Consider the following 27,998-nt stretch of genomic DNA (forward strand, 5'->3'; position numbering starts at 1 on the left):
CAATCATCCTTTGTAGATCTTAAGTTTTACAGAGAGATTAAGCTAAGATATATGGTTTTAAGGAATTAACGGTTTCAAATAGGCTTACCTTACGATTTAGGGTTAGGATATCCTTTCTCTCTAACTCTGATTGCCTTTTTATCTCCTTATGGCAGAGACAACAGATTGACGGCGGTGGCTAGAGCTCGGGCGTGGGTGGTAGGGTTTTGGATACAGCTCTTTCTTTATAGTTTTTAACTTGTGACTAAAGTTATAAAATTAAGGGGTTATCTATCTATTTATAAGGATACTAATAGATTAGGCTTTTCCTTTTTTAACGGGTTTAAGTTTTTCTTTTAACTAAAGGCTTTGTTAAACAATTATTGATTTTCACTAAGGGGTCTTAAGGGGCTGGCAAAGATTTTTTTAAAAAAACTGAGCCTTTTTTTTTCCTTTAAACAAACTGGGCTTACCTACATATTTGGACCCACAACGTTACAAAGACGAAAATGTTAAATGATGGAGATGGAAATTTGTAACTTTGAACCGTTACTGTGTGTAAAATCATGGAGATTGTGAAAGTACGAACCTAGATTAGAGCAGCTTAACAATGTGAAAGACTAGGTTTTTACAACACCTTATCTCTCTCTCTCTTGATTCGATTGAACGGAACTATGAGAAGCTGTGCGTTTTGTGCGCTCAAAGTAAATTCACTCGTTGAACGGAACTATGAGAAGCTGTGCGTTTTTTTTTTTGATAAAATGTGAATTATATAACTAGATGGAACATTGTTAAGTACAAGACTTTAGGGGTATAAAACGGAGCAGCTATGACCAATAAAAAATTAAAAAGCCATAGGAACTAAAATGTTAACTGATTTAATAACCATTGGCGAACCATTGAGAAAGTAGACGGCCGCATCCTTTCCGATACAGGCGAGCAAAGAGGGTGTCTCTAACACTGTGATCAATTTGGGCGCAAATTGCAGAGGGCGATAGTGATATGCCATCGTGGAGCGTTATGTTCCTTTCCCTCCACAACATATAAATAGTTGCCTGAACTGCTATACCCTTTAGGGAGGACGAGAGATTTGGGGATTTGGACATTAACCACGAGATCAGAGTGGACCAGTTGACAAAGATGCAGGGATGGTGGCTAAGCCGAGACATGATGTTGAGCCAAACTTCTTCAGAGAAAGGACAGTGAAGGAGAAGGTGATCTCGAGTTTCTACCTGAGAGTTGCAGAAGAGGCAATGTGAGGGAATGTTCATTCCCCATGATAACAACCTTGCTCTAACAGGGAGGCGGTGCATGTTAGCAATCCAGAAGTTGAATGCATGCTTGGGCACCGAGTTTTTGAACCAAACAGCTTTGGCCCAATGTTTCTTGTCTTCGGAGGGTCTAAGGTGATTCCAGGTTTTCTTCGTTGAGAAAGCAGGCAGCGATTCATTTCCAACCACCCAATAGTAAGTGTCTTGGCCTCTGGAAATGTTTGGCGTAGTAATGCTGAGTAGCACATTACACAAGGTTGCAACAGAGGGATTCCTGATTTTGCTTGAAGGTAACCTCCAACCTTGGTTTGTGCAAGCGTCTGCTACTACCGCATCAATTGGAACACCTAGCTGGAGAGGGCCCGTGTTGCCCAGATAATCGATGAGAACTCCAACAGGAGACCAGATATCAAACCAGAAGCGGGCTGTAAGGCCATCACCTATCTTGCAGCGGAGTAGAGACTTGACAAGGGGTTTCAATTTAAGTAGAGAGCACCAAATCCAGCTTGAATTGTTATGCTCTGTCATAGACCAATAATTTCCTCTTTTTAGGTGATGTTCCTTCATTCAGGCTACCCACAAAGAACCACTGCTTGTAAAGAGAGACCAGATAAGTTTCAGATTTGGGACCTTATTCCACATAAGCAGGTTCCTTAACCTGAGACCTCCCTCTAATTTCGGTAAGCAGACCATGTCCCAAGAGACTTTGGCGTGAGTACGTTGTGAGATGTCACCTGACCAGAGGAAACCATTACAGAGCTTCTCTATTGCTTTGATACATCCTTTTGGCAGGGAGAATGCCGTAATCCAGAAGTTAACTAACCCATAGATGAAAGAGGAAATCAGCTGTAATCTGCCTGAGAAAGATAGAGTTTTTACAGTCCAACTATTTAACCTTGCTGAGATCTTATCGGTGAGTGGTGAATAATCAGATTTCTTGAGTATCCTGGGGAGAAGAGGAAGACCAAGATATCTAATAGGATACTCGCATGCCTTGAATCCCATTTCCGAAAGGGAGTCCGAGATGTCTTGACAAAGACTTGCATGAAAAAGCTCTGTTTTGTCTTTGTTCATTGCCAAACCAGATAGACGATGAAATGAGTCCAAAGCCTCTGTTATAGCCTGAAGGGAGGAAGGTGTCCCATCAAAGAAGAGCATAATGTCGTCAGCAAAGGCAAGATGGGTAATTAGAGGATTCCTGCCCAAAGGATGATAGCCAATACAGCCTTGTTCGAATTTGGCTTTGATGAGGTTGGAGAAGACCTCCATTGCCATTACAAACAATGGAGGTGAGAGAGGGTCTCCTTGTCTTAGTCCACGTTTGCCTTGGAAGTAGCCACATAGATCACCATTAACCTTTACAGAGAAGGATGTTGTTGTTAAGCAGTTTTTGATCCAGTTGTAGAAGGATGGAGGAAAGTCTGCTGCCTCAAGTAGTATGCGGATGAAATCCCAACTAACAGTATCAAATGCTTTCCTCAGGTCCACCTTAAGCATTCCTCTAGGAGTGACTGATGCGCTATTTGATCCTTGAACTAGCTCCGTTGCTAATAGAACATTCTCTACTAGAAGACGACCTCTGATAAAGGCAGATTGCGAGTTGTTGATCATATCTGGCAGGAGAATCTGTAGCCTACGAGCTAGTATCTTGGATGCGATTTTGTAGACCGCATTACAGCAAGAGATTGGTCTGAACTCGCCTATCTTATCTGCTCCTAGCTTTTTAGGGATGAGAGTGATAGTAGTGGCATTCCATTGTTTCAGAATTTTGCCGGAGGAGAAGAATTCCTTAACTGCCGACGTGAGATCTGCTCCAATTATATCCCAAGTCGCTCGAAAGAACTCACCCGTATATCCGTCGGGCCCTAGTGATTTGTTTCGGGGAAGAGAGAAAGCTTCTCTTTTGATATCAGCATCGGAGATAGTTGCTTGGAGGATTTCTTTTGCTGCTTGGTCGCATTTGTACTTCGCAAAAGAACGGATAAGCTCCTCTTCTTCAGCCGAGATAGAGCTGGAATCCGAACCTAGCATCCCTTTGAAGAAGCTGACACAGTGATTCTGAATCTCTGAACCCTCTTCAATTATCTGGCCTAAGTCAGCTATAATATAGTGAATTTGGTTAATGCCCTTCCTACTGTTTATCATCCTGGGGAAATAGGAGGAGTTACAGTCACCACTTTCCAGCCACTTCACTCGTGATCTTTGTAAGAGGAACTTCTCTTCAGCCAAAGCCAACTCGAACCACTTCTGTTGAGCTTGTTTCTCTAACCTTGCCAGCTGGGGAGAGGGATTTGTGAGAAACCTAGCTTGAGAATAAGCAAAAGCAGCTTCAGCCTCCTTAACCCGGTTCTCAAGATCAGAATAGTGCTTCTTGTTGAGTTCTTTTATGACCCGTTTTAAAAGCTTGAGCTTTTTGGAGAGACAGAACATTGTGGTACCTTCAATTATGGTGCTGTTCCAAAACTCAGAGACCCGAGGAATGAAATCTTTATGCTGGAAGAGAAAGTGAGAAACCATAAAGGGCTTTTTTTATTTGTTAGGGACTCCTAACCTTAGGCAACTTGGGCATTGGTCGGACATCTCAGGATCTCCGAAATAAGCAAATGATAAAGGAAATTCCATCTGCCAAGTAGCGTTAACCAATATACGGTCCAATTTCTTCACTATCGGATTGGTCTCACGTTTATTCCACCATGTTAAAGTGTTTCCTCTAGACATCAGGTCAAACAACCCTGCATTTAGTAAACAACTCCTGAACTCCTGCATTCCTTTAGAAACCCTTGTAATGCCAATAGAACTCTCGTTAGGATTCAGGGTTTGGTTAAAGTCACCCATAGCAACCCAGGGTTTAGAGCTGATGATGGGGTCCTTTGCTAGCTCCTCGATCTCGTCCCACAATTTTTGTCTCCCATACTTGCAATTATCAGCGTAGATATAGGAGAACACCACCTCTTTAGAGGAGTTTGGCATACGCACTATACAAGTAATCATTTGGCCTGATTTAGAATGGATAGACAAATTAACCCTCTGGTCCCAAACAACCCATATCCTTCCCAAACAACCCATATCCTTCCCAATTCCGCAAATTCATAGTTCCCTTCAAAATTCCAGTCTGGAAAAACTGATTGAACATACTTCTGAGACTTTCGAAGCTTAACTCGGGTCTCTATTATACTACCAAAAGCAGGCTTATTATGCCTGAGCCACTTCCTTAGGCTCCTACGCTTTACAGAATTGTTTATACCCCTAACGTTCCAACAAAAGCTGTCTATCATCATTAATGTGATTTAGTTTTGGAACTCCTCCCCGTGGAGTTCCTGAGGTTCCTCCTTTCTTTTTTAGAAAGCACCTTAGTGTAAGGTGTTTCATCTTCTTCACTTCTTTCTGTCTCGCTGTCTGAGCTCGATGGGGGAGATTCGGAGAAAGAGGCCTATGCTGATGAGGATGTGGGACTCTTCTTCTGATGTTTCTTTTGCGGGTTCCTCTTTTTACTGGACGGGCCTGCTGTTTCTGTTCTGGAAGGAGAGCCAATCTCCACCTGAAACAATGGAGAGGAGTGAACCATCTTCTTCTTTATCTTGGCCCTCTTAGTTCGGCTTATGTCTTCTGAGGATTCTGACTCAGGTGAGGATTGCTTCGCCACCCATTTGGTCTTAAGTTTGTCTCTACTGTCTTTCTTAGCATCTGCCTGCTCCTCCACTATAGGGGCAGAGGCTTTGCTCTTCCTCAGCTTTGGACAAGCCTCGAGAGTATGACCAGTTGAGTTACTGGAAGAGCATGTGATGGGGGCAGTTGGGCAGCGTCTTACACTGTGCCCCATTTCGTGACAGTGTTTGCAGATTGGGGGGAGCCAAGGGCAAGAGACTGCGACACGATGGATTTGTCCAGATGAGAATTGGACGTTGACAGCCTCTGGTAGTGGGGATGACGGATTGACTACTGTGAGAACCTTTCCAACCTCGAGGTTTGTCATGTCTATTGTTGATTGATGACATCGGATTGGCTGACCTAGCATTCCAGCGATGTGCTCAAAACCTTCCTCAGAGAAGAAATGTGGCGGGACTCCTTTGAATTCTAGCCATACTGGAAATTCAGTTAGCTCCGGCAGTTCAGGATTCAGACCTGGTTCCCAGGCTGCAACAAACATAGTTTGTCCTTCAATGAGCCACATACCTTGATTTAGTATTCTCTGCCGTGTAGTGGAGTTGGGAACACAAATTAACACTGTACGAGGACCCAATCTTGAGATTGTAATGTCGCGATGACGATTGCTCCAGATGCCATTGAAAATAGCATGGAGCGTACCTCTTGGGGGAAGGTTTCCGTGAAATTGACCAATAATAAATGGCTCCCATCTCTTATTGTTCCTAGTTATTACTTCATTAGGGATTTTGACACATAGTTCGCCTGATTCAAGGGTGAAAGCCTCCCCTTTCCTCGACATAGAGCCAGAAGGGTCCTTGAGAAGGTCAACCCACAAGGTTTAGCTTTTGACTGAACTTGGTCTTCAGGAGAAGGAGAAGCCGAGTTAATGGACTGGGGTTTGGATACAGTGTCTAAGAGGAGCGGATCCGAGTGCGGAGGCAGGAGATCTGGGGTTGTGACTGACGGAGCAGAGGAAATCTTGGATCCAGAGGGAGCCTGAGGAGTTAGAGCAGTGACCGGCGGCTTAGGATTAGGGGGTTCTGATACGCTGACATTTGGGCCGACGGGATGAGGGGTGGTCTCCGCTGTTGAGGGTTTCAAAACCTTTGGGGGTTGAGGCGGAAGTTTGGCCGGGGGTTTAACGGGAGAACGTTTCTTCTTGGGCATTGGAGAGGAGTGCCGCCGCCGAGAACGGCAACGGCAGTCGCGAGGGGATACTGTTCACCTTCTCCGCTGTTGACTATTGTTTCAAACACCAATGAAGCTGTGCGTTTTGTGCGCTCAAAGTAAATTCACTCGTAGCATTGTATCTCAAAGTGTAAGAGTTGGTTTAGATATTAGAGTTTTGGTTTAGTTAAATTAATCGTGTGTGTTTACGGAGTTTCGGTTCAGTTTCGTGTGTTCCGAGATGTATCTCGCTCGTGTTTTGGCGGCTTTATATCAATCATCAGTTAAAGTTTTATTGTAACTTCAAAATAATATATATTGTCTCAAAATCTAATTTAAGAATTAAGAAATCATTCAAGAATTTGTTAAAAACCAAAAGTAACATTTATGAAATTCAGAAACACAAAAGGATACGTAGGCATTAGAAGCACCATATCATATTACAAGTTTCTCACATAAAATTGGTTTAATATTACAAGTAGCTACCTCACCTAAGTTGGTTTGATATTAAAAGTACCTCACGTAAGTTGCAAGTATTATCTTCCCAAAAAAAACAAAGATTCATCTCACACTAAACCCTTTGAAAAGTCAAGAGAATGTTGACCAGCTACTCTACTATATAAGCTTCTATGGTCCGCTCTCTCTTTGCCAAGTCTCACTCGCAATGGTTTATAAGCATTTGCTCCTAGTATCACCGCAGCTGCATTACTCAACTTCTTCTTAGCTAGTGGTGAGTGTCTATGTTTCGCCACAGCTCTGGCTACCAATAGATACCTCTGAAAGTTGCCCAAAGAAGGTCTTCTTTTGCTTTGGGATGCCATCAGCCTAATACCTTCCTCAGAGCTTAGAGGTTTCACTTTACTTTCAGAAAATAAAGGGTTGATGAAATTTCCCATAGCCAATATTACCATTACCTGCTACATTGAAGCCAGCCTTCTTCATAATGGACATCCTTAGGCATATGGTAATCGTACGTGACGAGCAACATCAACACATTCGCTATCTCTATAACCATTCGAATCCTCTTTTGTGTAACTTATGACAGAAGGGGGGGATCGTTTGAATCATCATCCTGCACACAACATATCAACTGTCTAGTAATCGCTAAGTATTTTTTGATTTCCAAACTCAAGAGACACTCATAAAAAAAATAAAAATAAAAAAAGGATATACTTCTTTGTTCCCATGCACACATTAATCAAGAAAGATCCAAAGAACATTGATGAAGTTTTTAGTCAGTTTAATATATTTAAGCTTAGAAATTTCAAGAAAATGACATGAGAATCACAAAAATCAAATCGTATAAAAGTGTATAGATACGGCACAAGTGTGAACGAACTGTAACAATAACACAAGGGGTAAATACGAAAGGTTACGGAGAGTTACAAATTTTGAAATTCGAACCGTTGGTGCGAGTTAAATCATGGGAGATTGTAAAAAAAAAAAAAAAAAAGACAACAACCTAGGTTAGATCTTCAACATACTGCAAAAGTCCATATCAATTCCCTAATTAAGATCCAGGTTTTCGATGAAAAAATTCAACTACAAAACAAGAAATTCCAAGAACAAAGAGTATACTTGAGTTTCAGAAAAATCGAAAACATGCCTAGCTCAGTTTTAGAAACCAAATAAAAAAGTAGCGAAATATTTGTTTTTATGCACAAAAAAACGAACAGAAATGTATGAAAACTAGCAAATACAGTGTATTGAACTTGTTAGATTATATATATTAGAGTAAGAAACCCCACTAATATTGGTTTAAACTTGTTTAAGAAGGCTTGGTAGATACCCTAATTAACAAAATCATTACTTATTAAGTTGCAAATTTTAAAAATTATTTACTAAACGTATTTCTTGGAAATTTAAAGTTTGTTTACTTTAAACGAATTATTAAATCTATTTTATATTTTCACTTGGCCAATTTTCACATATACAGTACATCCTTACTCACTGAAGATAAGTGTTACCTTTCCTCCTTAAATTAATTGTGTGTGTGTGTGTTGGTTTACGGAGCTTCAGTTCAGTTTCGATAATTCTGTGTGGTATTGGTGTGTGTTGGTTTAGGGAGCTTCATTTCAGGTTAATTGTGTGTGGTGTTGGTTTACGGAGCTTCATTTCAGTTTCTTGTGTTTTCGTTTTTTGGCGGCTTTGTTGTATCAGTTAAAGTTCTATGTACCGTCAATATAATTATGAAATTCAGAAACAGAGAACTATCATTCATTATGTAAAACATCAGAAGCATCACTGTATTTGTACAATACAAGATCCTGAACCTACTGCAAAAAGAAAGAAAAGAAAATTCCCAAACCACACTACGGTCTGATATTACAGGTCCCTGACCTCCTACGACATAAGTAATCTTCACACTAATCGTTTGAAAAAGTCACAAGAAGGTTGACCAGCTATTCTACTAAGCTTAAACTTGTACATGATGTTGCCGTGAGGTCCTTTCTCTGTCCAGTACTTGTCAACCATGTATAGACCATCATACACAAAATCCTTTCCTCTATGGTCCGATCTCTCTTTGCCACGTATCACTCGCACTTGAGTCTTTCTCTCCATGCTATTAGCTAAAGCCAAGTTTCCCGCAACAAGCTTCTGATCTTTGATTACTTTAACACCCTTGTGACCTCCTTCACCACAGTAAAACATCACATCAGAACCACAACTATCGGTGTAACCACTACCTTCCGATGAGACTATGCTCGTAGCTAGTTTCATGTTCCCTTCCTCCATGTAATCAATCCCACCCCTCATGTTAAAGTGAAGACCTATTATGTTGAGCTCTGCCTTGAATTGATACTCATCTCCAACCTCGATTCCAGGGACTGGTCCAATCATTTTTTTCTCGTTCAGTTGCATCCCCCTTTCCATGAGAACCTTCCGAGTCCTGAGATGTGCCCTACTCGCTGCAGTCTTCGATTCACCTCGTCGTGGTACCTTGTCACGATCAAACTCATCATGCACAAGTTTGAAAATACGCAACACCTTGAGAACTTTCTCGCGTGGGNCCTACGACATAAGTAATCTTCACACTAATCGTTTGAAAAAGTCACAAGAAGGTTGACCAGCTATTCTACTAAGCTTAAACTTGTACATGATGTTGCCGTGAGGTCCTTTCTCTGTCCAGTACTTGTCAACCATGTATAGACCATCATACACAAAATCCTTTCCTCTATGGTCCGATCTCTCTTTGCCACGTATCACTCGCACTTGAGTCTTTCTCTCCATGCTATTAGCTAAAGCCAAGTTTCCCGCAACAAGCTTCTGATCTTTGATTACTTTAACACCCTTGTGACCTCCTTCACCACAGTAAAACATCACATCAGAACCACAACTATCGGTGTAACCACTACCTTCCGATGAGACTATGCTCGTAGCTAGTTTCATGTTCCCTTCCTCCATGTAATCAATCCCACCCCTCATGTTAAAGTGAAGACCTATTATGTTGAGCTCTGCCTTGAATTGATACTCATCTCCAACCTCGATTCCAGGGACTGGTCCAATCATTTTTTTCTCGTTCAGTTGCATCCCCCTTTCCATGAGAACCTTCCGAGTCCTGAGATGTGCCCTACTCGCTGCAGTCTTCGATTCACCTCGTCGTGGTACCTTGTCACGATCAAACTCATCATGCACAAGTTTGAAAATACGCAACACCTTGAGAACTTTCTCGCGTGGGCTAAGATCTTTGGTAATCCGGTTTTGTTGTATAGCCCGGGGGATGAATCCAAGTTTATTTGACCGTCTTTCATCTCTGTGTTGAGTTGGTTTATGAGCATTGGTCATTGGTCTTAACACAGCTGCATTACTCAAATTCTTCTTAGCCAGTGGTGAGTGTCTATGTTTCTGCACAGCATTGGCTCTTAATCTTGAAGCAGTTGCATTACTCAACGTCTTATTCACTGGTGAGTGTCTACCTTTGGATAACTTCTGAAAGTTAACATGGGAAGCCATTAGCCTAATACCTTCCTCTTCGCTTAGAGGTTTCACTTTACTTTGAGAAAGTAAAGGAACCTTCCTCTTAGCTGGAGGAAATTTCCCATTGCCAACATTACCATTGAAGCCAGCCTTCTTCATAATCGAATCAAACGATTCGACTTCCTTAGGCCTATGGTAATCGTGACGAGCAACACCGCCAACACATTTGCTATCTTCATAACCATTCTTCAGATCCTCTTTTGTCTCACTTTCGACAGCAACATCATGACTTGCCATCTCACTCGTCTCATTCTTAACAGTAAAGTGTGGAAAATCTCTAACAGCAGAGACCTTTTGTCGCTTAAAAGAAGGGGAGGTCCTGTGATGAGCAACACATTTGGTATCGTCTCCATATCCATCGAAATCCTCCTCTTTGGTCTCACGTATGAGTGCGACATGAGCACCACCAAACTCATCTTTAGCAGTGAAAGGAGGAAAATCTCTAACAGCAGCGACCTTTTGTCGCTTTAAAGCAGGGGAGGTCCTTTGCATCATCATCATCATCATCGTCCTACAATATGTGCACAAAATCAACTGTTTTTGGTAAACAACTAAAGCACTATGTGATTCCACAAACTCTAAAGACACCTTAAATAGAAACAACCAAAGAAGAACCATCAAAATCTTTCTCCCACACATAAGGATTTCAAGAGAAAGATGAAGTTTTTAACTCGGAATCAAGCATAAAATTCCAAGAAAACGACATGGGTAACAACAAGAATCGTATATTCTAAAGTAGAATATACAAAGAGGCAAGTAGTGTGAACACAATAAGTATTGTGTGATCTCTAACAACAAGACAAAGGGTAAATACGAAGATGACGGAAAGTGAAACTTTTTTGAAATTCGAACCGATATCAAGTGTAAAAATCATCAAAACTGTAAAAAAATTACGAACCTTGATCTTTATAAAACTCGATTTTTTCCAGCCCTAATCACAAACCCTAAGTTCGATTAAATTTACACCTAAGAAAACAAACATTGAAGAAAATGGCAGAACAAGGAACGCCTAAAGGGTTCGAAAACTTGCATCGAATTTTACAGGAAAAAAAAAAAAAAAAAAAAAAAANAATGTGAAATTGAAACCAAAGACCACCATGCGAGTAGAAGAAACAAGGTTTAAGAACAAATAAAGCAAAATTATAGAGCGTCAAACACAATTAGGACAGAAAAAAGCAAGAAAACAAGAAAGATTCACCGAACCAGAGAATCTCGCGATGAAGACGACGAAGACGAGTAACAACAACTGATTCTGGATTCTTCTAGATGATAATCTCTGAGTCTCGGAAAATGAGAGAGACGAAGTGACTAAACAGTAGTACTTAAGAGAGGCGGTTTCAACTAATCATGTGTTTTGGATTTTAAATCTCTTTTTTTTTCTTTTTAACGGAGCCACTAAAGTCACTCACTAACAAGTAACAACGTCATTAGTTTTCAGTTATAAGTTTTAAAGCGAATTATAAGCAACTAATTACTCGTCATGATTAGAAATTTTTTAATGTTTACGTTATATACCAAACTAGATTATCACCCGCAGTACACCACGGGAAAGTTTTTTTTTGTTTTTTGTCAACATATTATTTTAATACTAATTTTGTTAATGTAATATTTTATTAATTTTTGTGATTTAGTATACAATTCGTGGTATTAATATTCATAAGTTTTAAATTTTTTATTAAGTTTAGATTTATCAGTTATAAATTATAAACTTCTTAAAATTCTATAATTTACTATATATGTAGATTGAACACACACTTTTTATATTAATTAAGTAATATATGTTCGTTTAAAAAAATTCAAATCACAATATATGCAGGAAAAATATACATTTTTATTAACTTTATGCGTTATATGACGATTTACTATATTTAAATTTTAAAATAAAAAAAAAGATGATGGGAGAATAATTTTTTAATATAGAATAAATATTCTAAATATCTATATTAATTATAGAATATTATATATATGAATATTTAAAATATTTTAATTTTGTTTGGTTATAAGGATAATAGAGATAATTAATTAACCTTGTTTGGATATGAATATAAGCATTAAATGGTATTAAATGTAAAAATTTTCTAAAAAATATTTTTGAGCAAAAACTGCTGCAAAAATACTAGTATAGATGAGTGGTGGTGTTTTAAGTTCTCTCTACAGCATTTAATTTTTGTTTCTCATCTACTTTATTACTAGTATTGGTTACAAAAACTCATAACTCTATGGAATTTCAAATTTTCTTTTACTATATATTTTTGTTCTACTTAAACTATTAAATGTTTTTGTACTATAATAAAATAGAATAATGGAGACCAGAAAATGGAATATTGGAATAAAGAAAAGAGACATTTACAAAAATAACATTTTTAAATATATATTTTTGCAAAAATACTCTTTCTTATTGCTTGTTTTATATACAAAATGACTAAATTATATATCCTAAACTCGTTCTTAATTTATTCATTAACCTAAGGTGCTCATTTATACATGATGAGATTTCTTTATGTGATAGAACCATATCACATGTCAATATTCTAAGAATATTCTAATATATCCTAATACCCTCACGCAAGTTGGTGATCTAGAATTCTGAATACCAACTTTGACAATAAATTTTCAAACATAAAAAAAAAATAAGTTTATTATGTGTAGAAGATAAAAAAGCGGCAGCTTGTTAAGCAGCCGCAAAGTAGAAGATGTATAGTGGCGGCTTGTGGCTTTAATGGAAAACAACGACAACAACGGCTTGTAGAAATGGTGGTAGATAGATGTGTGGCGGCTTGTGAAGCGGCAGCAAAGTAGAAGTAAAGTGGCGGCTAGGTTTAATAAAAAACTAGTAGAATCTTTAGAAAATAGTATAATAAGATAGCGGAAGCGACACCATGCTGCTTAGAAGCCTCAAGCAAAAGAATTAAACATGCAATACTTATCTCCTAAGTTGGGCCGCTAACAAATACATGATCCCCCAAGAGAATGCCCTATACTCCTAGATACAAAGTCTAAAAGAGATCCACATTCCTTGATGTACCGTTCGGTCGAACATGACCCGCTCCAAACCTTCATATGCCATAATGTTACGGAGTTACACGAAACGCATAGCAGACGGGTGGGATCCTCATGATTCGCATAATGCTAGATATCTAAACAATAGTAACTAACATGCAAACAAGCAATAATATAGTAATCAAATAGCATAATGGCAATGCGACTATTGTGATACTATATCAAACAATCACACAAGCAGACCATCATTACGGTTATACTATAGTAATCGTCCAGCATTACGGTTATACTATTGTGATGCTATATCAAACAATCACACAAGCAAACCATAATGCAAGCAATCACACAATGCAAGCAAACAACCCAAGGATAATACCCTCTATTATTCTAAGTCTAAAATCCTAACCTCACTCTAACCTAATTAATAAATAATTAACTAACTAATTACATAAATAAAAACATATCGCGTGCTACCCCATGCACCTCGCAAACTTACCTTAGCCTTGCGACTAAGACTCCTAGACTCTCGCTCACGTACCTTCGGACACTTACCTACTCGGAACGGTTTTGGTTTGCTTTTGGTGTGAAGAGAAACAAATGAAGCTAGGGGTTATATAGGGGTGGTAGGTCGGTGGTGGAAGCATGAGGTGGCAGATAGGCATCACCGAAGCGCGAAATATGAGCGGACACTAATCTCCCTCTGAGAGGCGACAGATGGTGGATGGGCTTGGCCGAGCTTATCCACAATCATATTCCAATGCTTTTGAGTTTATCCATTTGTTCTCCATTATCCTTATCCATTCGGTGATGCAGCTGCTTTCCTAGCAGCTAACGTACGCGGACGGTATGGTATGCTGGCTATCGCGTCCGGCCATCGGCCAGAAACTTCACCACCGTACCAAAATCCGATCTCTCTATTCGTCTTTAATTTTTCTTCGACCAAAACCTTTATATTCGTCAAAGAATACTCTTGATCAGCCCCAAAAAGTAATTCCCCTTTGTGTTGATCGAATTTCCTTTGATAGACAGTCTTTTGGCCATCTCGCGAAAAGTTTAAGCCCCGGGAAGGGGTATTACACGGTTAACTAGAGTAGAACTATGCCTGGGCAAAAAAACCGGATCCAAAAACCTGAACCACAACCGACTCGAAAATATAGACCCGATCCAAACCCGGAACCGGTAGAATATTCTATTAGGTCCTAATCTCCTAGCCCGAAGAACCAAAACTGAGAACCGAATGTGTACCCTACATACCGGCATAAAATATATAGAAAATACTAGTTATAATTTTTTTTATATAAAATAGTTATTCAAAGTTACAACTTAAAATTCAAAAATATTAGTTTTTCCTAGATCAAAATAATCAAAATACTCAAAATAACCAAAATTATATTGAAATGTTTAGCTATATTTTAAAAAAAATAACCAATTTTTTTTAAAAAAATATTTTAATATTTAACATTAAAATTTTTGGGTAAAAAAGTAAAAGTCAGGTAATTGGATTAAATTTCAAGTAATCTTGTACAAAATACTTGATCCCATGAAAATCAATAACTTCATGGGATCACCCAAACCTAGTAAGACTCAAACCGATCCGAATCCAGTAAGACCGAAACTGATATTTAATTTTCGGTTTACCATATTGGATCCTAAACTCCTCTATCCATAAAACCCAAACCCCAGAACCCGATTGGTTCCTACCCGAATCTGACCCGAGTACCCGAATGCCCACGGCTAAGTAGAACTGAACTTTTAACTATCATGATCCAAATCCATATCCATTTGGATCCCAAATATAATTATCTGGATCTATGGTCAGATATTTGATCCTTTATAATGTTTTGATCAAAATTTTAATACAAATCTCAATCTAATTTTGTAAAACTATTAACATAATATAGGTTTAATATAACGAAAAGATCTAAATATTTGGTACAAGTCTAAGAGGTTAATGATGCAAAGCCTAGCGAAAGTTCTAGAATATTGCAAACAAAACCGTTTGTCTTGGATCCGAATGTTAAAGGGAGAGCTGCATCGTTGAATTGTTGTTTGCAGGAAGTGTTCACTATAATCGCATATGTTGCATGGAATTGAATATCGTTTAGATCAAATATATGTTATGTTATAAACGTTAAAAAAAAAAAAAAAAAAATCTCTTCGGATCCAAGAATGTCCAAATTTTCAGAACGAATCAAAACATATTCCGAATCGGACCTCCGATCCGGAATAATAACTTTCACCCCTATAGTTTTAACCATTTAAACACACTACCCTATCACAGAGGTCGATAAACCGACTGTGTTTTGGTATTGAGATGAGAATGAAAAAACAAAAGCAACTTACCCGACTCGTTAGAAGAAAATATCTATCAACCTGTTACGATTGATTTAGCTCCAAAGATACAACAACCTCCTGTTAAAAAGAAGCAACTAAGCAACTCTAACCGTACGTATATATCTCAAACCTTTTGAGGATTAAACTCCAGCCAAACTAAATTTGATATCGTAAAGAAGAACACGAGATTTCGAATTCTCTGTGCTCAATTTACTGCTTTCTCAATATTTTGTGAGGTGAATGATTTATAGAGTTCATGCAAAACCTCTTTTTATAGTGGGGAAAACAAATCTCGATATATAACACTAAATATTCGTAGTTATTATCAATTTACCTTTTCCTAGGCTTTTCCCTTTTCTTTTTGTAAAGGATATTGTTTTTCCATTAACTAAAGAAACTATTTTACATATTTAACTCGAATAAAGTATATAATTTATTCTCCAGGCAAATCATGCTTTTGTATTCATATTTGGAAGTTTACTCAATCGATAAGGAAATTATTATATATATATATATATATATTTTTTAGTTCCATTTATTTATATGGTATATATCAGCATATATATATATATATATATATATGGGGAAAGGAATGTATCATGTATGTATGACTTTTTCTTGTAATTAAGTAAAAAACTTCCAAAACGGGTATAAGTTGTCTGTTAAGAAAAGTAAATTTCCATTTTGCCAACTCCTTTTCTTCAATATTATTTCATTTGATCTGACGATACAAATATATCAAGTCAAGTCTAAATCAAGTTGATTATCAAAAAAAAAAAAAAAAAANAAAGTCTAAATCAAGTCAATGGAGGTTGACCAGGAATCCTACAAAGCTTGAACTTATAGACAAGCTTACCTCTAGCCTCTCTCTCTTCGCGATACTGTTCAACCAAATACAAACCATCGTACACGTATCGCTTCCCTTTACGATCCCACCTCTCTTCTCCACGGATCACTCTAACTTCAGTTTGATGCCTCATACTGTTAGCCAACGCCAAGTTCCCTTTGATCAGTTTCTGATCTTCAGTCTTCTTTTCCTTGCTCATTACGTTACCTCCTTCACCTGTGTAAAACATCACACCAGAGTTGAACGTATCCTTGTAGCCGTACCCTTCTGATGCTACGATGCTTGTGGCGAGCCTAAGATCTCCTCTTTTCAAATAGTCGATCCCATGCATGGTCTTGGAGTGAAGCCCGACGACACGGAGTTCGGTTTTGTACTGAAACTCATCCCCCCCGTTGATTCCTGGAACCGATCCGATCCTCTTTTCACTGTTCACTTGCTTCCCCATATTCTCCAAGACATTGAGCGTCTTGATGTCGATCCTGCTTGTTGCATCCAACTGATCACCACCGCTCCTCGCCTTTTTGTGTTGATCCAACTCTTTGAATACTTTTCTGAAGAGGCTCAATACCTCAAGCACTCTCTCACGAGGAGTAGGATCAGAATCATCAGATGATCTTCTAGTCTCCATCTCTCGTCTGTGAGATGAACTAGAAGCTGCAACATGATGACCAGCTTGTTGTTGTTTTGATTTGACACAAGTTGGAGCTGCAACCCTCGGATGATTGTCAAAAACATCATCATCATCATCAATCTTGCAGGGATCAATGTGAGTTCCACAGCCGGATGGGAAATCTCTAATGGCGAAGACAACAGATCGCTTCTGAAAACTACTAGACATATTCCTGTAGAAAACAAAACAATCACAAAGTGCAAATCATCACACAAAAATAAAAAATTTGGAGATTTGGAGTAATCAAATCATCATACAGATCTACGATCTCCTAAGAAGTCTAAAACTATATATCAAGCACACAACCATAAAACGAAATGCGTAAACTTTTCCTAGATTTCAAGTTTTTCATACAAAAGTTAAAAACTTTATAACACAGAGATTGAATCCAAGACTCGATTTTGACGGATCTATCAAACAGAGATGGTATCATACAGAGAAGTGTAGTCACTGAGTTAGATATTACCAAACGATCTTCATGTGTGGTCAAGAGATCAGTATTGAGAGTGTTGAAGAAAAGAAAAAAACACTAACCTCGCTGGTGATGATCTCTCTCTCTCCATGAGCTTCAAGATGCGATTTTCAGAAACCCCCAAAGACGAAACCCAAAAACCCAAAAGATGAGATTTTTCACCTGAAATCAAAATTACCATAAGATTGTTCTCAGAAACCCAAAAGATGAGATTTTTCACCTAAAATCAAAGCAAAATCAGAGCATGGAGTTTCCAAAAGCGCATAAAGATTTCATTTTTTCTCAGGGAACAAACAAAAACGTTTGGTTGAAATCGAGAGCGACGAACTCAGACCGAAACAACAACCCACCAGAGAGAGATAGAGAGAGAAGGAAATGTTGTACCTCGTCTCAGGTTTCCGACGAATCGAGCAGTGTAGTTAGTTACTACACCTCATCATCTCATCTCTTCTCTCCGGCTCCGGCGAAACGAAGATTTTAGAGAAAGACTTCTTTTTTTCTTTGTGTTGAGTTTTATTTGACTAAGAGAGTTTTCAGTTTTTATATAGAAATGGAAATGTTTGAATACAGAGTTTATCTCTTATTATGGTTATAGATGGGCCAATGCCATTAATTTCATGGGATCATTTTTAGACAATAATCCAAAACTTATTAATGTGAGTTTTTTTTTTCTCTAAAGTTATGAAAACTTTTTAATTAGTAAAATATATATATATAATGCATGCCAATAGTAATACACTGCTGCTGCTTTTTTTTCGAGCAAAAATGAATTATATTAAATGAATGATAATAATCGTTATACAACTGATCTGAAAGCCAAGTGGCGAGAAACATGCTGAATAGAAAACACTTAAATTACAACCATATTTTGCTAAACAGTGAGCAGAGTTGTTGCAATCCCTAGGAGCAAAAACAAATTTTATATTCCTGAATTTGGATGACCAAATTTTTATGTCTTGAATTATATTGTCTATCGATATATCAACAATTTGATCATTTAGAGCTTTGGTTAGTATCTCATTATCGCCTTCAAACATAACATTAGTTAATCCCCTGATCCAGCTTTGTTGTATTGCTGCTAGTAGACCCTTTGCTTCTGCTTGTAAAGGTGACGTTGCATAGCCTAGGACTGAAGCCCCCCATCCTTGAGAGACGCAATTATGATCGCGTATGATCCATCCACATTTTGTTTGATTTGTGTTATGGTCAAAAGTTGCGTCGTAATTGCATTTTATGAAAGGCTCTGCAGGCTTAGACCATGTTGTTCTTCTCTGCATATGTTCGTGAATAGGTCTGTGATGATTGTTGTTGTGAACATAATTCCATTCTCGTAGGTTTGACTGAGCACGGAGGAGAATATTATTTGGGTTATCCTCTTTTCCTTCAAATATAAATGAATTTCGGCTTTTCCAAATGTGCCATAATAACCAAAAAGGAAGCAGAGGCATATTAATTGAACTTCTGTTAGCATAATAGTGATTGAAAATAGCTTCAATGAATCCTTCCGCATTCGAATAAGTATTGTATAGCAGAGAAAGTGGAACGTCTGAAATTTGCCAAATTGATTCAGCATATGGACAAAGGAATAGGATATGTTCTATGGTTTCATCTTCTTGAAAACAACGGGGGCAGATTGGATCAAGGTTCATTCCTCGGGATCCTAGTAGTGTAAGTGTAGGTAAAGACTTTGATAGTACACGCCAGAGGAAGTGTTTTAATTTTGGCAGAATATTCAGCTTCCATATCTTTCTCTTTAAGTCAGGTGATCCATGGGGGTTAGGTGGAAGATTGTTTGGTTGATCAGGATTGTGCATTGTTAGCCAGTATCCTGAACGGACTGTGTATTCACCATTTTTGTTATAATGCCAAATGATTCTGTCTTGGAGGTTTGATTGCGGGAGGTATGTCTTGTATAAGTGATCTTGGTCGATCTGTGCTATGTGCTCTGTAATCTTGTCAGTATCCCATTGTCGAAGTTCGCCATGAGTAGAGATAAGGTCGGAGATATGTAGAATGGTATTTGAATTGGAACAGAAAATTGGTTTTGGTGGATGTGAATCTGTAAAGTTATCTTTGTTCACACGGATATTTTTACCATTGCCCACAATATACCTATGTCCTAGTTTTATCAACTTTAGCCCTTCGAGTATCGATGCCCATCCATACGATTGGTTAGCTCTCTGTTTTGCATCCAGAATACAATCGTATTTATAGTATCTGCTTTTGAAAATTCGCGCAAACAGAGAGTTTGGATGTTGGATGAGACGCCAAGCTTGTTTTGCAAGCAAAGCGTCATTGAAGTTGGCTAAGTCTTTAAATCCCAAACCACCTTCTGATTTTGGATGTTTTAGACGTTTCCAAGCTATCCATGGAATTCCTCGTTCGTGGTTACTCTTTTCCCACCAGAATTTTTGAAGTATGGTTTCAATTTCTGTTAGTACCCCTACTGGTAGTTTAAAACATGACATTGAGTATACATGTATTGCTAAAGCCACAGATTTGACAAGTATCTCTTTACCAGCCGGTGATAAATGTCTTCCTCTCCAAGATGATGTTCTGTTTTTAACTCGTTCGATGAGATATTGGAACATCTCGCTCTTCTTGTTGTCAAATTGTTCTGGTAATCTGAGGTATTTACCTCCTCCCCCATGGTTTGGTATTTCCAAGATGTTCCTTAACCGGTTTTGTAGCTGTCCAGGAACTCTTGAGCCGAAAGTTATCAAGGATTTAGATGTGTTAATCTTTTGGCCAGAGTAATACTCATAGACTTGGAAAGCTTCTTTGATTGCTTTGCAGTTTCGGGAGTTTGCTTAGCAAAAGTATAAGGAATCATCAGCAAACTGTAAATGTGTAATGGGGGGTACACCATTTCCTATCCTTACGCCTCTAATATCACCATCCGCTACCCTTGTTTTGACTAAATGGCTCATTATATCCGCACAAAGAATGAAAAGGTATGGTGATAAAGGATCGCCTTGTCTTATACCACGCTCAGGGACAACCACACCATGCGGAGCTCCATTGATTAAAATAGAGTAGCTTACAGAGCGGACAGATGCCATAATCCACTGAATCCATTTTGCTGAGAAACCAAATAGTTTCATTGTTGTCTCCAAGAATTACCATTCAACTCTGTCATAAGCTTTTGTGACATCTGTTTTGATGGCCATGTAATATTTAGACACTCTCTTTCGTGATTTCAGAGAGTGCATGACCTCATGAGCTATCATGACATTGTCTGTTACTAATTGACCTGATATGAAAGCAGCTTGAGTATCAGAAACAATGTTGTCAAGGTGTTTTTTCAGTCTATTTACTAGACATTTAGAGATTATCTTGTATAATACATTACACAATGCAATAGGCCTATATTCTGCAAAAGTTTCTGCTTGTGTTGTTTTTGGTATTAGACAGATATTGGTGTGATTGATGCCCGACTTCATGTATGATGTGTCGAAAAAATCATGAACCTCTTTGATCACATCACGTCCTATAATGTCCCAATATTGTTTGTAAAATCTTGCAGTGAGACCGTCTGGTCCAGGGGCTCTATCATCGCCAATGTGTGATACTGCATCATAGATTTCTGTGTCAGTGAACTCTCTTATTAAGTCCTCATTAATGGTTGTAGTGACTGTTGCAGGGAAGTCTCCAAAGTTTATTGGGGATACAAGGATTCGACTGGAGGTATAGGTTTTTGTAAAATATTTTTGTGCTTGGTCTCCAATACTTTTTACATCCGTGTATACTCTTTGGTCTTCATCTTTGATAGAAGATATGTAGTTCCTTGCATATCTATTTTTTGTGGAGGCGTGGAAAAAGCCTGTGTTCTGATCCCCATAGTGCATCCATTTGTTAATACTCCTCATCTTTGTAAGCTTTGCTCAATTCGTCATGTAATCTCGGTATATGTCTCCTCATAAATCTATTTGTGCTTTCCATCGCTCTGTTTAGCTCTTTCTCGTAATAAACAATCCTTTTTGCCGAGTTGAGATTTGCAGCATGTTTTTGTTTTGCCATCATGCGTCGACACATAGTAATTTGATCACAAATAGAGTAAAAAGAATTTTGTTTGCACCAATTCCATCCTCGATCAACCGTTTGAGAGAAATTTTCAATCTCTATAAGCCTTTTGTCGAAACGAAAAGGTTTTGCTATGGTTTGTTGTTGTGTTTGAATTGTTGTAAGAATTGGTTTGTGATCAGAACCACCAAACTCCATGAATTCAGACTCTGCATTTGGAAACATTGATGTCCATTCTGAGTTGACCATAACTCTGTCCAGGCAGCACTTGATAGTGTAGTTGCGACGTTCTCCAACCCAAGAGAATCTATCTCCAGTTGATTGTAAGTCAGACAGATCACAAGTTTCAATCATATGGTTAAATCTTTGAAATGTCCATGGTTCTCTCGGAGGTCCTCCAACTTTCTCAAGGTTACTAGTGATTTCATTGAAATCCCCTGCAATCATCCATGGACCAGAACGAGTAGATCCTATTTGTTCTAAGTAATCCCAAAATAGATAACGTTTATTTTGAATAGGATTACCGTAAACACCAGAAAAATAGAAGTCTTTATTATTATAGTGGATGGATACATCAATGATGCGTTCATCATGATACAGGGGAGATAGTATTACATCATTGGACCATAGCATTGCTAAACCTCCACTCCTACCTTGAGGGGGTTCAGTGATAGAGTTATAATATCCTAATTCAGAAGCAAACTTACATACTTTATCACAAGAGTTTAGAGTTTCACACAAGAAAATTACATTAGGTTTTAAAATATGACATAAACGTTTTAATCTGTTTTGAGTCAGCGGTGAACAGACACCCTGACAGTTCCAGGAGACGACTCTCATGGAGGCATTGGGGAACCCCCCCGCGGCTCCGTAGAGATTGTTACTACTGCATGAGGCCTCAGACTCAGCCGTGATCCGTTTCTTGATCTGACTCAGGACCATCAGATCATTATTCTCCTCACAGTGTCGACAGTAGGATTCCAGTTCAGTCTTCTTCCGCTTGTTACCAATGGGAGACATGGAAACCTGTTGAGGCATAAGATGTGGACTTACCATAGCCTGTTGTTGTTTGCCTTTCTTGACTTTTTCCAGTAGATAGCGGAGTCGTTCTGCAGTGAGTTCAGAGTCTTCAAACACACTTGGAGAGGAGGAATCATCAGATTCAGTGATGATGAATTCCTTGTCGTGTTGGACCATCTGTAGACCAGGAATATATCCTTCAGTGACATTGGTGTTGATAGGATTTGATGCAGCGTCAAAACTCTCAGGGAACTGGTCCGGGTGTGTTAGATACTCATCATCATCATTTCCATCCCCATCATCATTGTCATTTGGTGGTTCATCATTGGGAGGGTTATCATTTGGTGGGTCATCAAATGATAGTGGGCATTCCTTTGCATCATGTGTAATCGAGCCACACTTATGGCAGAAGTTTTTGAGTCGTTCATAGTGGAACTTTAGGATTGTGTTTTCTCCCCCAGCAAATTGAAAATTTCTCTGGAAACGAAGCGGAAGATCGCTATTCCAATTGATACAAATCCTCACAAATTCCACCATGTTAGCATTCTCATTGAAGTCGACATTCTCAATCGGACCTAACTTTGTTCCGATGTAGTTAACCATGGCAGAAGTCAGATATTGGACCGGAATTCCACGCACCTGGATCCAAAAAGAGATGAACTTCATTGCCTCATCAGTAATATTAGGATACCACCGATGAACCGTCACCATCCATTCATTGAAAGCCCACGGTCCGCGTCGTAGTACAAGATTGAGACTTTCCTCTGTTTTGAAGAAAAACAGAACTTTCCCATTATCAAGAACCCGACCACGGCATGAATCAGCAAAGCCCCAAATCTTTGGCATTTGATTCACAATCGCCCTCAGATTTTGCTTCTTTGGATTCAGAACGGTGACAATCAGGGAAAAGCGGTTAATGTTTGCTGCATGACCACATAATTCCGGTGGAAGCGGAATAGGGGCATCGTTGATTCCCAAGTCAAGATTTTGGAGATTTTTACGAATGTTATCACTCATCTTTCGATTGTCAAAGACAAAGCAAGGCTGTGTAAGAATCCGAACGAGTGAAGTCGGATTTATATAGATTGTTCGCCATGGCGGTTTTTCCCAGCGGTTATCAAACGATAAAACCGAAAGAGAGTAATTGTTAACAGAAAAATTGTAACAGAGAAAAACCGTCAGAGCAACAACAGAAACTGTAATTGACTGTCGGAAAGAGACTCCAAATCGGAGAAAGAGGGGTGCGATGAAGAAATCGTAGATCGCCCCAAAAATCGCCATCAGAGCGAGAAACCGTCATTCTCTCTCAAAACGCTTCCTCATACAACCAATTTTTACACTGCTGCTGCTTTTAATTTATTTGAAGATTAAAAAAAAAAAGGAGTAGTGTATTATCACAAAAGGTATACGTATAGAAAAGAGTGTTCTACTAATATTAGAAGTTGTAAACATCTTACAATTTTTTATTAATAGAATAAAAATTTAAAAAATGCAATAGTATAAATGATGCTTTTACACTTACATTCACAATAAAAGGAAAGGAAAAAAAAAAAAACACAAGCAAATCCTCTTATGTAGTATTATTATGATTTTTTCTATAAAACAAGTCTCCATATAATTTTGAAACCGTAATTAGCCTATCTAAAGATAAATTCTGAACACTTAAGAATGTTTTGATAAGAAAATAAAGTTTAGACTCATAGACGTTTTAGTCATCAACGCAACGCAAGTCTAAAGTTTGTCTTCTCCTTAAGGTTTATTCAACCATTAGTACCGGCGCTACGCCGCGAGTTGTTTTAATATATATATTTTTGTATTTTTTGAACTAATATTTATTTTTATGTTGTTTGGAATCAAATATTATAATGAAAATTTTTTCAAAATACCACATTTTAAGATTTTTTCTCCAAAAAATACAAAATTGTAAGTTTTTCTTTCAAAAATACCACAACGTCTTTTTCCATAAATGCCACAAACACAAAAAAAATGAAATTTTACTATGTAAAATTTATTTTTCTAGGTTTGGTTGACTAATTTAGATTTATGGTATAGTGTTTAGAGTGTAGGATTTAGTGGTTACGATTTAGGGTTTAGTTTTGAATATAAAAGTTTAGTTTAATTTTGTGGTATTTTTGAAAAAAAAACTCATTTTAGTGGTTTTTTGGGAAAATAAAACTAAAAGTGGTAATTTTGGAAAAATCATATTTTAGTTGTATTTATGAGAATTTCCCTATTATAATTAATAAAAAAAATTATCATGGTCAATGGTAATTTTTTGTTTTTGTATTTTAATTATTATTTGTTGCATCATTTTATTTTTTTTGTTATTTTAATCAAACAATTTTTCTTTTCATCTAACTAACTTGGGACTTAAGTACCCAATTTCTTTTTTACAAAATTTAAAGAACAAACAAAAAAAAGATTAGGAAATACCAGAAAAAAAAAAACAATGAAGTGAGCCTGTAGATAACTTTATTATAAAATCGAATTGTTTTGTTAAACTGAGAAGCTTCTTTCTCTTAACTCTCTCTTTCTTTCGGAGTGAGAAAAAGCTCTGTTTCTTTTCTTTTGTTTTTCCAATTAACATCAGGGATCTTCTGACAGTACGGTCTGTTTAAATATTTTTCATAATTTTTGTCAAAAAAATAAAGATGGAACAAATTATATATAAAAAAAGAGAATATGGATAAAAAATCTTGACAATACAAATCAATCTATTATAGTAGTATGGAATTTAATAACCTATGCTATATTAACAGTCAAACAGTTATCATATTACCAATAGCCAATAGCCAATAAAGGATGTGTAAGTTGGATAGTTTTTTTTTTCTTTTTGTGTTTGATTGTTAGTGTGATAAACATTCAGTAGAACTGTAAAAGTAACTACATATTCCTTTTATTAACAGTATGAGTTTACACTTTGAGCGCAGAACTACTTCAGGTGTTCCTTCTCCTTGCACAAGTCAAGAAGACAATAGTGTGTTAAGAACCTTCTTCTTTCATATTAATATAATTTCAAGTCTTTGTGGTGTTTGTTTGTTTGTCAGTTTGCTATTATCATACTCTTGTTCATATCATCACGTCCAGTCAAGCATTAATTAACTTACTTTGTAAGTCTTAAATTTACCCTTACTCGTTGTGGGGAGGTCGTTCCTCTCTATCTTCCAAAGTTTCACTACAAAAAAACTGTGTATTAATAGCATAATATAATAGCACTAATTTTACAACTGCTATTAAAGATGCTATCCGGATTTTCATAACTATATTATAGCATTTTAGAAATGCTAAGCCCTATAATAGCATAAGGAAAAGCTAAAATCACTTTAGTACCGCCAATATTTAGCGAAATTTTTTTTCAACCGGCCAATACTTAAGACAAAACTTTTTTGTTTTCGACATAATTATTATAAAATAAAAAAAAATAACATAAAAACAAAAACTTCAATTCGCTTGCCATCCTTTCTCTTAACTCTTTCTCTTCTCTTTCCCAAAAACCGTAGCTGCGTTTTTGCCTTGCTTCATCGCCATATCAATGGCGACATCATCAGCTTTCTCTTCACTCTCTTCTCTATTGGATCTGGCTTTGCCAAGAAGGTGAAATCGAAAAGCAGTAAAGTCGAACGTGTTGCGGCCTGATCTCCGGTTTACTTAGCCGCCGAAGTAATAATCCCTTAGCTCTTAGTTCTTTCAATCTTTAGTTTCGTAAACCCCTAATTTTTAACCGGTTTGTTTTTTTGGAAATTGGATCTATCACTTTCAGCTTGTAGTGAGAAACGACGAGGAGCCGAGCAAGTTGTTTGGTGATGTGATGATTGCAAAGGTCTGATTTTAGCATAATTTTGTTCATAGGAAGTTCAAAGTTCACAGACATGTGTACATTCGATCTTATGGAGAAAGTATTGTAAACAAATATTAGGGGTTCTGTTTTTAGAGTTCTCTGTGCACACAAGCTGTTCGACGAATTGACTGACACAGAAACCAAGAGAATTAAATCTTATTAATTTTTGTTTTGTTTGGTTTTTGTAGGGAGGTTCTGATTTCGTTTTGCTTCTATGAAAATTTCAGACAGAGACGGTCGTGTTTCCGGTAACGATGCTACAAAGTTCTTCGCCGTGTCAAAGCTTTCTCGCCAGGAACTCAAACAGGTCTATTATAACTCATACGATTAGTTTTTAAGATTTCATGAATCGATGAGACTAGTGAGAATACGAATTGGATTTTGAAGTGTGTAATCCAGGGTTGATTGAGAGAATTGGTTGCGATTTTGTATTTGAAGGTTTGGGCTGTTGCGGAATCAAAGCGACATGGATTTCTCGGTTTGGCGGAGTTCATCATTGCGATGAAGGTATGATGATTGTGTAAGATTCATTTTATCTTACGGAGTCAATTTTGAAGTCTAAAGTTCTTACCTATTTGACTGTTCTGTTGGTCTCAGCTCATCTCATTGGCACAAGAGGGACATGAAATTACTTCAGATCTTCTAAAAGGTTTTGGTAAGTGGCCAGTTACATCTTGAAATTTTATGAATATAGAGGTTCTGATGGTCTGAAGACAGTGTAGTGTTATTAGATATAGCAATTAGGTTGGATTTTTAATCAGAAATTTTTTTGGTTCTAGTTGACATGAAGACTGTGGAACTTCCATTGTTGGAAGGACTGGAAAACGTGGTATCTGTAATACTCTTTCTTACCTGATTTTGTTTCTAAGATCTTTACAAGATTTGCTTTTCTTTATCTAAGAATTTTTCTTAGTTGTTTTCCATTCTATGTTTTGTTTTATATACATTATGATATTTTTTCATTTTGTAAAAATGTTGATTTGCTGGCTAAACTTGCAGTAGTTACTCAGCCACAAGTCACGGCAAAAGCTCCCTAGTACAAATCAAAATCTATTATTAAGGTGGGATAATACTTGCTTTGTCGCCACAAATTTTCATCTTCTTGATTTTTGTTGTGTAATCTGATCTAACAAGTAATTTGCCAATTTATATGACCAGCCAGCCACAAGTAACTTCCATCTCAGATTCTTTCACAATTCTAAGTTGATAAGGTACTCTTCACTTCTAGCTCATCTTATACAATCAGCTGGATAACAACTACGTTGATTATGATATTTCAAAGGCTAATATATGGAAAGTTTTCTAGATTAGTACAATTTTAAGACTTCACAGGCATTTTTGCAATAGGTTTCAAATGGGTTTGTTTCTTTTTACTTTTTTCAATAGTGAGCTTAATTTTTCTTTGTACCTTCATCTTTTCAACTTGGCAGACCTTAAGGTATTGTGGATTGCAAGGATCAGTTCCTGATTTGAGAAGGATACAAGCAGAAGAAGCCTCACTTGGGAAACGAATGGAAGAAGCCTTTTTTGCTGGTCCATTACAGCCAAACCCATTTTTTCTTACTTGTGTAAGAGTTACTTCTTGTTGTTTTCTTGATCAGTGTTCTTTCTTTTTGTTATCTTTTGTACTTGGGGTTGTAATGAATATAATGTTTAGTAAGATGTGTTTTGTTAATGTAATACTAATTGTATGTATTTTTATAATTGTTCATATACAAGAATTAGATGTAAATCCAATTAAATAGTTATTATAA

General features: G+C 37.4%; 4 protein-coding genes across 15 annotated transcripts; 1 reads left to right on the plus strand and 3 right to left on the minus strand.

Moving 5' to 3' along the window:
- On the minus strand, positions 8,424-8,903 carry LOC109130430 (YDG domain-containing protein At5g47160-like). The gene has a single exon (XM_019239938.1). The coding sequence runs from the start codon at positions 8,901-8,903 to the stop codon at positions 8,424-8,426; it is 480 nt and encodes a 159-aa protein (XP_019095483.1).
- Positions 9,092-11,353, minus strand: LOC104760173 (YDG domain-containing protein At5g47160-like). The gene is made up of 2 exons (XM_010483051.2): positions 11,244-11,353; positions 9,092-10,551 (listed from the first exon to the last, which is right to left on the minus strand). The coding sequence occupies exon 2, from the start codon at positions 10,545-10,547 to the stop codon at positions 9,093-9,095; it is 1,455 nt and encodes a 484-aa protein (XP_010481353.1). The 5' UTR covers positions 10,548-10,551; positions 11,244-11,353; the 3' UTR covers position 9,092.
- On the minus strand, positions 16,070-17,879 carry LOC104760174 (YDG domain-containing protein At5g47150-like). Its single transcript, XM_010483055.2, has 3 exons — positions 17,748-17,879; positions 17,426-17,525; positions 16,070-17,063 (listed from the first exon to the last, which is right to left on the minus strand). The coding sequence occupies exons 2-3, from the start codon at positions 17,452-17,454 to the stop codon at positions 16,172-16,174; spliced, it is 921 nt and encodes a 306-aa protein (XP_010481357.1). The 5' UTR covers positions 17,455-17,525; positions 17,748-17,879; the 3' UTR covers positions 16,070-16,171.
- Positions 25,832-27,976, plus strand: LOC104760175 (EH domain-containing protein 2-like). Of its 12 annotated transcripts, none has more exons than XR_762863.1 (9): positions 25,832-26,066; positions 26,167-26,226; positions 26,472-26,551; positions 26,683-26,751; positions 26,842-26,899; positions 27,024-27,079; positions 27,244-27,305; positions 27,403-27,455; positions 27,675-27,976. XR_762863.1 is itself a non-coding variant. In XM_010483056.1 (9 exons), exons 3-8 carry the CDS (start codon positions 26,459-26,461, stop codon positions 27,449-27,451), a joined length of 384 nt encoding a protein of 127 aa, XP_010481358.1. In that variant the 5' UTR covers positions 25,832-26,066; positions 26,167-26,226; positions 26,433-26,458; the 3' UTR covers positions 27,452-27,455; positions 27,675-27,976. The 12 variants fall into 12 exon arrangements, 3 of the variants coding, with proteins under 3 accessions (XP_010481358.1, XP_010481360.1, XP_010481359.1); XR_762860.2 differs by having other exon boundaries at positions 26,433-26,551; positions 26,632-26,751; positions 27,675-27,941; XR_762862.2 differs by having other exon boundaries at positions 26,433-26,551; positions 26,644-26,751; positions 27,675-27,941.

Source organism: Camelina sativa, chromosome 18, assembly GCF_000633955.1.
Source record: "Camelina sativa cultivar DH55 chromosome 18, Cs, whole genome shotgun sequence".
Classification (NCBI taxonomy): domain Eukaryota; kingdom Viridiplantae; phylum Streptophyta; class Magnoliopsida; order Brassicales; family Brassicaceae; genus Camelina; species Camelina sativa.

What these genes read in the sequence shown, in the direction of transcription:
- LOC109130430 (XM_019239938.1), bottom strand. Translation starts at nt 8,903, where the DNA reads ATGATTGGACCAGTCCCTGGAATCGAGGTTGGAGATGAGTATCAATTC.
- LOC104760173 (XM_010483051.2), bottom strand. Translation starts at nt 10,547, where the DNA reads ATGATGATGATGATGATGCAAAGGACCTCCCCTGCTTTAAAGCGACAA.
- LOC104760174 (XM_010483055.2), bottom strand. Translation starts at nt 17,454, where the DNA reads ATGGAGAGAGAGAGATCATCACCAGCGAG. An exon ending in GAGAGATCATCACCAGCGAG is followed by an intron (nt 17,064 to 17,425) that starts GTTAGTGTTTTT and finishes TGTTTTCTACAG; the next exon opens with GAATATGTCTAGTAGTTTTC.
- LOC104760175 (XM_010483056.1), top strand. Translation starts at nt 26,459, where the DNA reads ATGAAAATTTCAGACAGAGACGGTCGTGTTTCCGGTAACGATGCTACA. An exon ending in CTCGCCAGGAACTCAAACAG is followed by an intron (nt 26,552 to 26,682) that starts GTCTATTATAAC and finishes TTGTATTTGAAG; the next exon opens with GTTTGGGCTGTTGCGGAATC. An exon ending in AATCAAAATCTATTATTAAG is followed by an intron (nt 27,306 to 27,402) that starts GTGGGATAATAC and finishes TTATATGACCAG; the next exon opens with CCAGCCACAAGTAACTTCCA.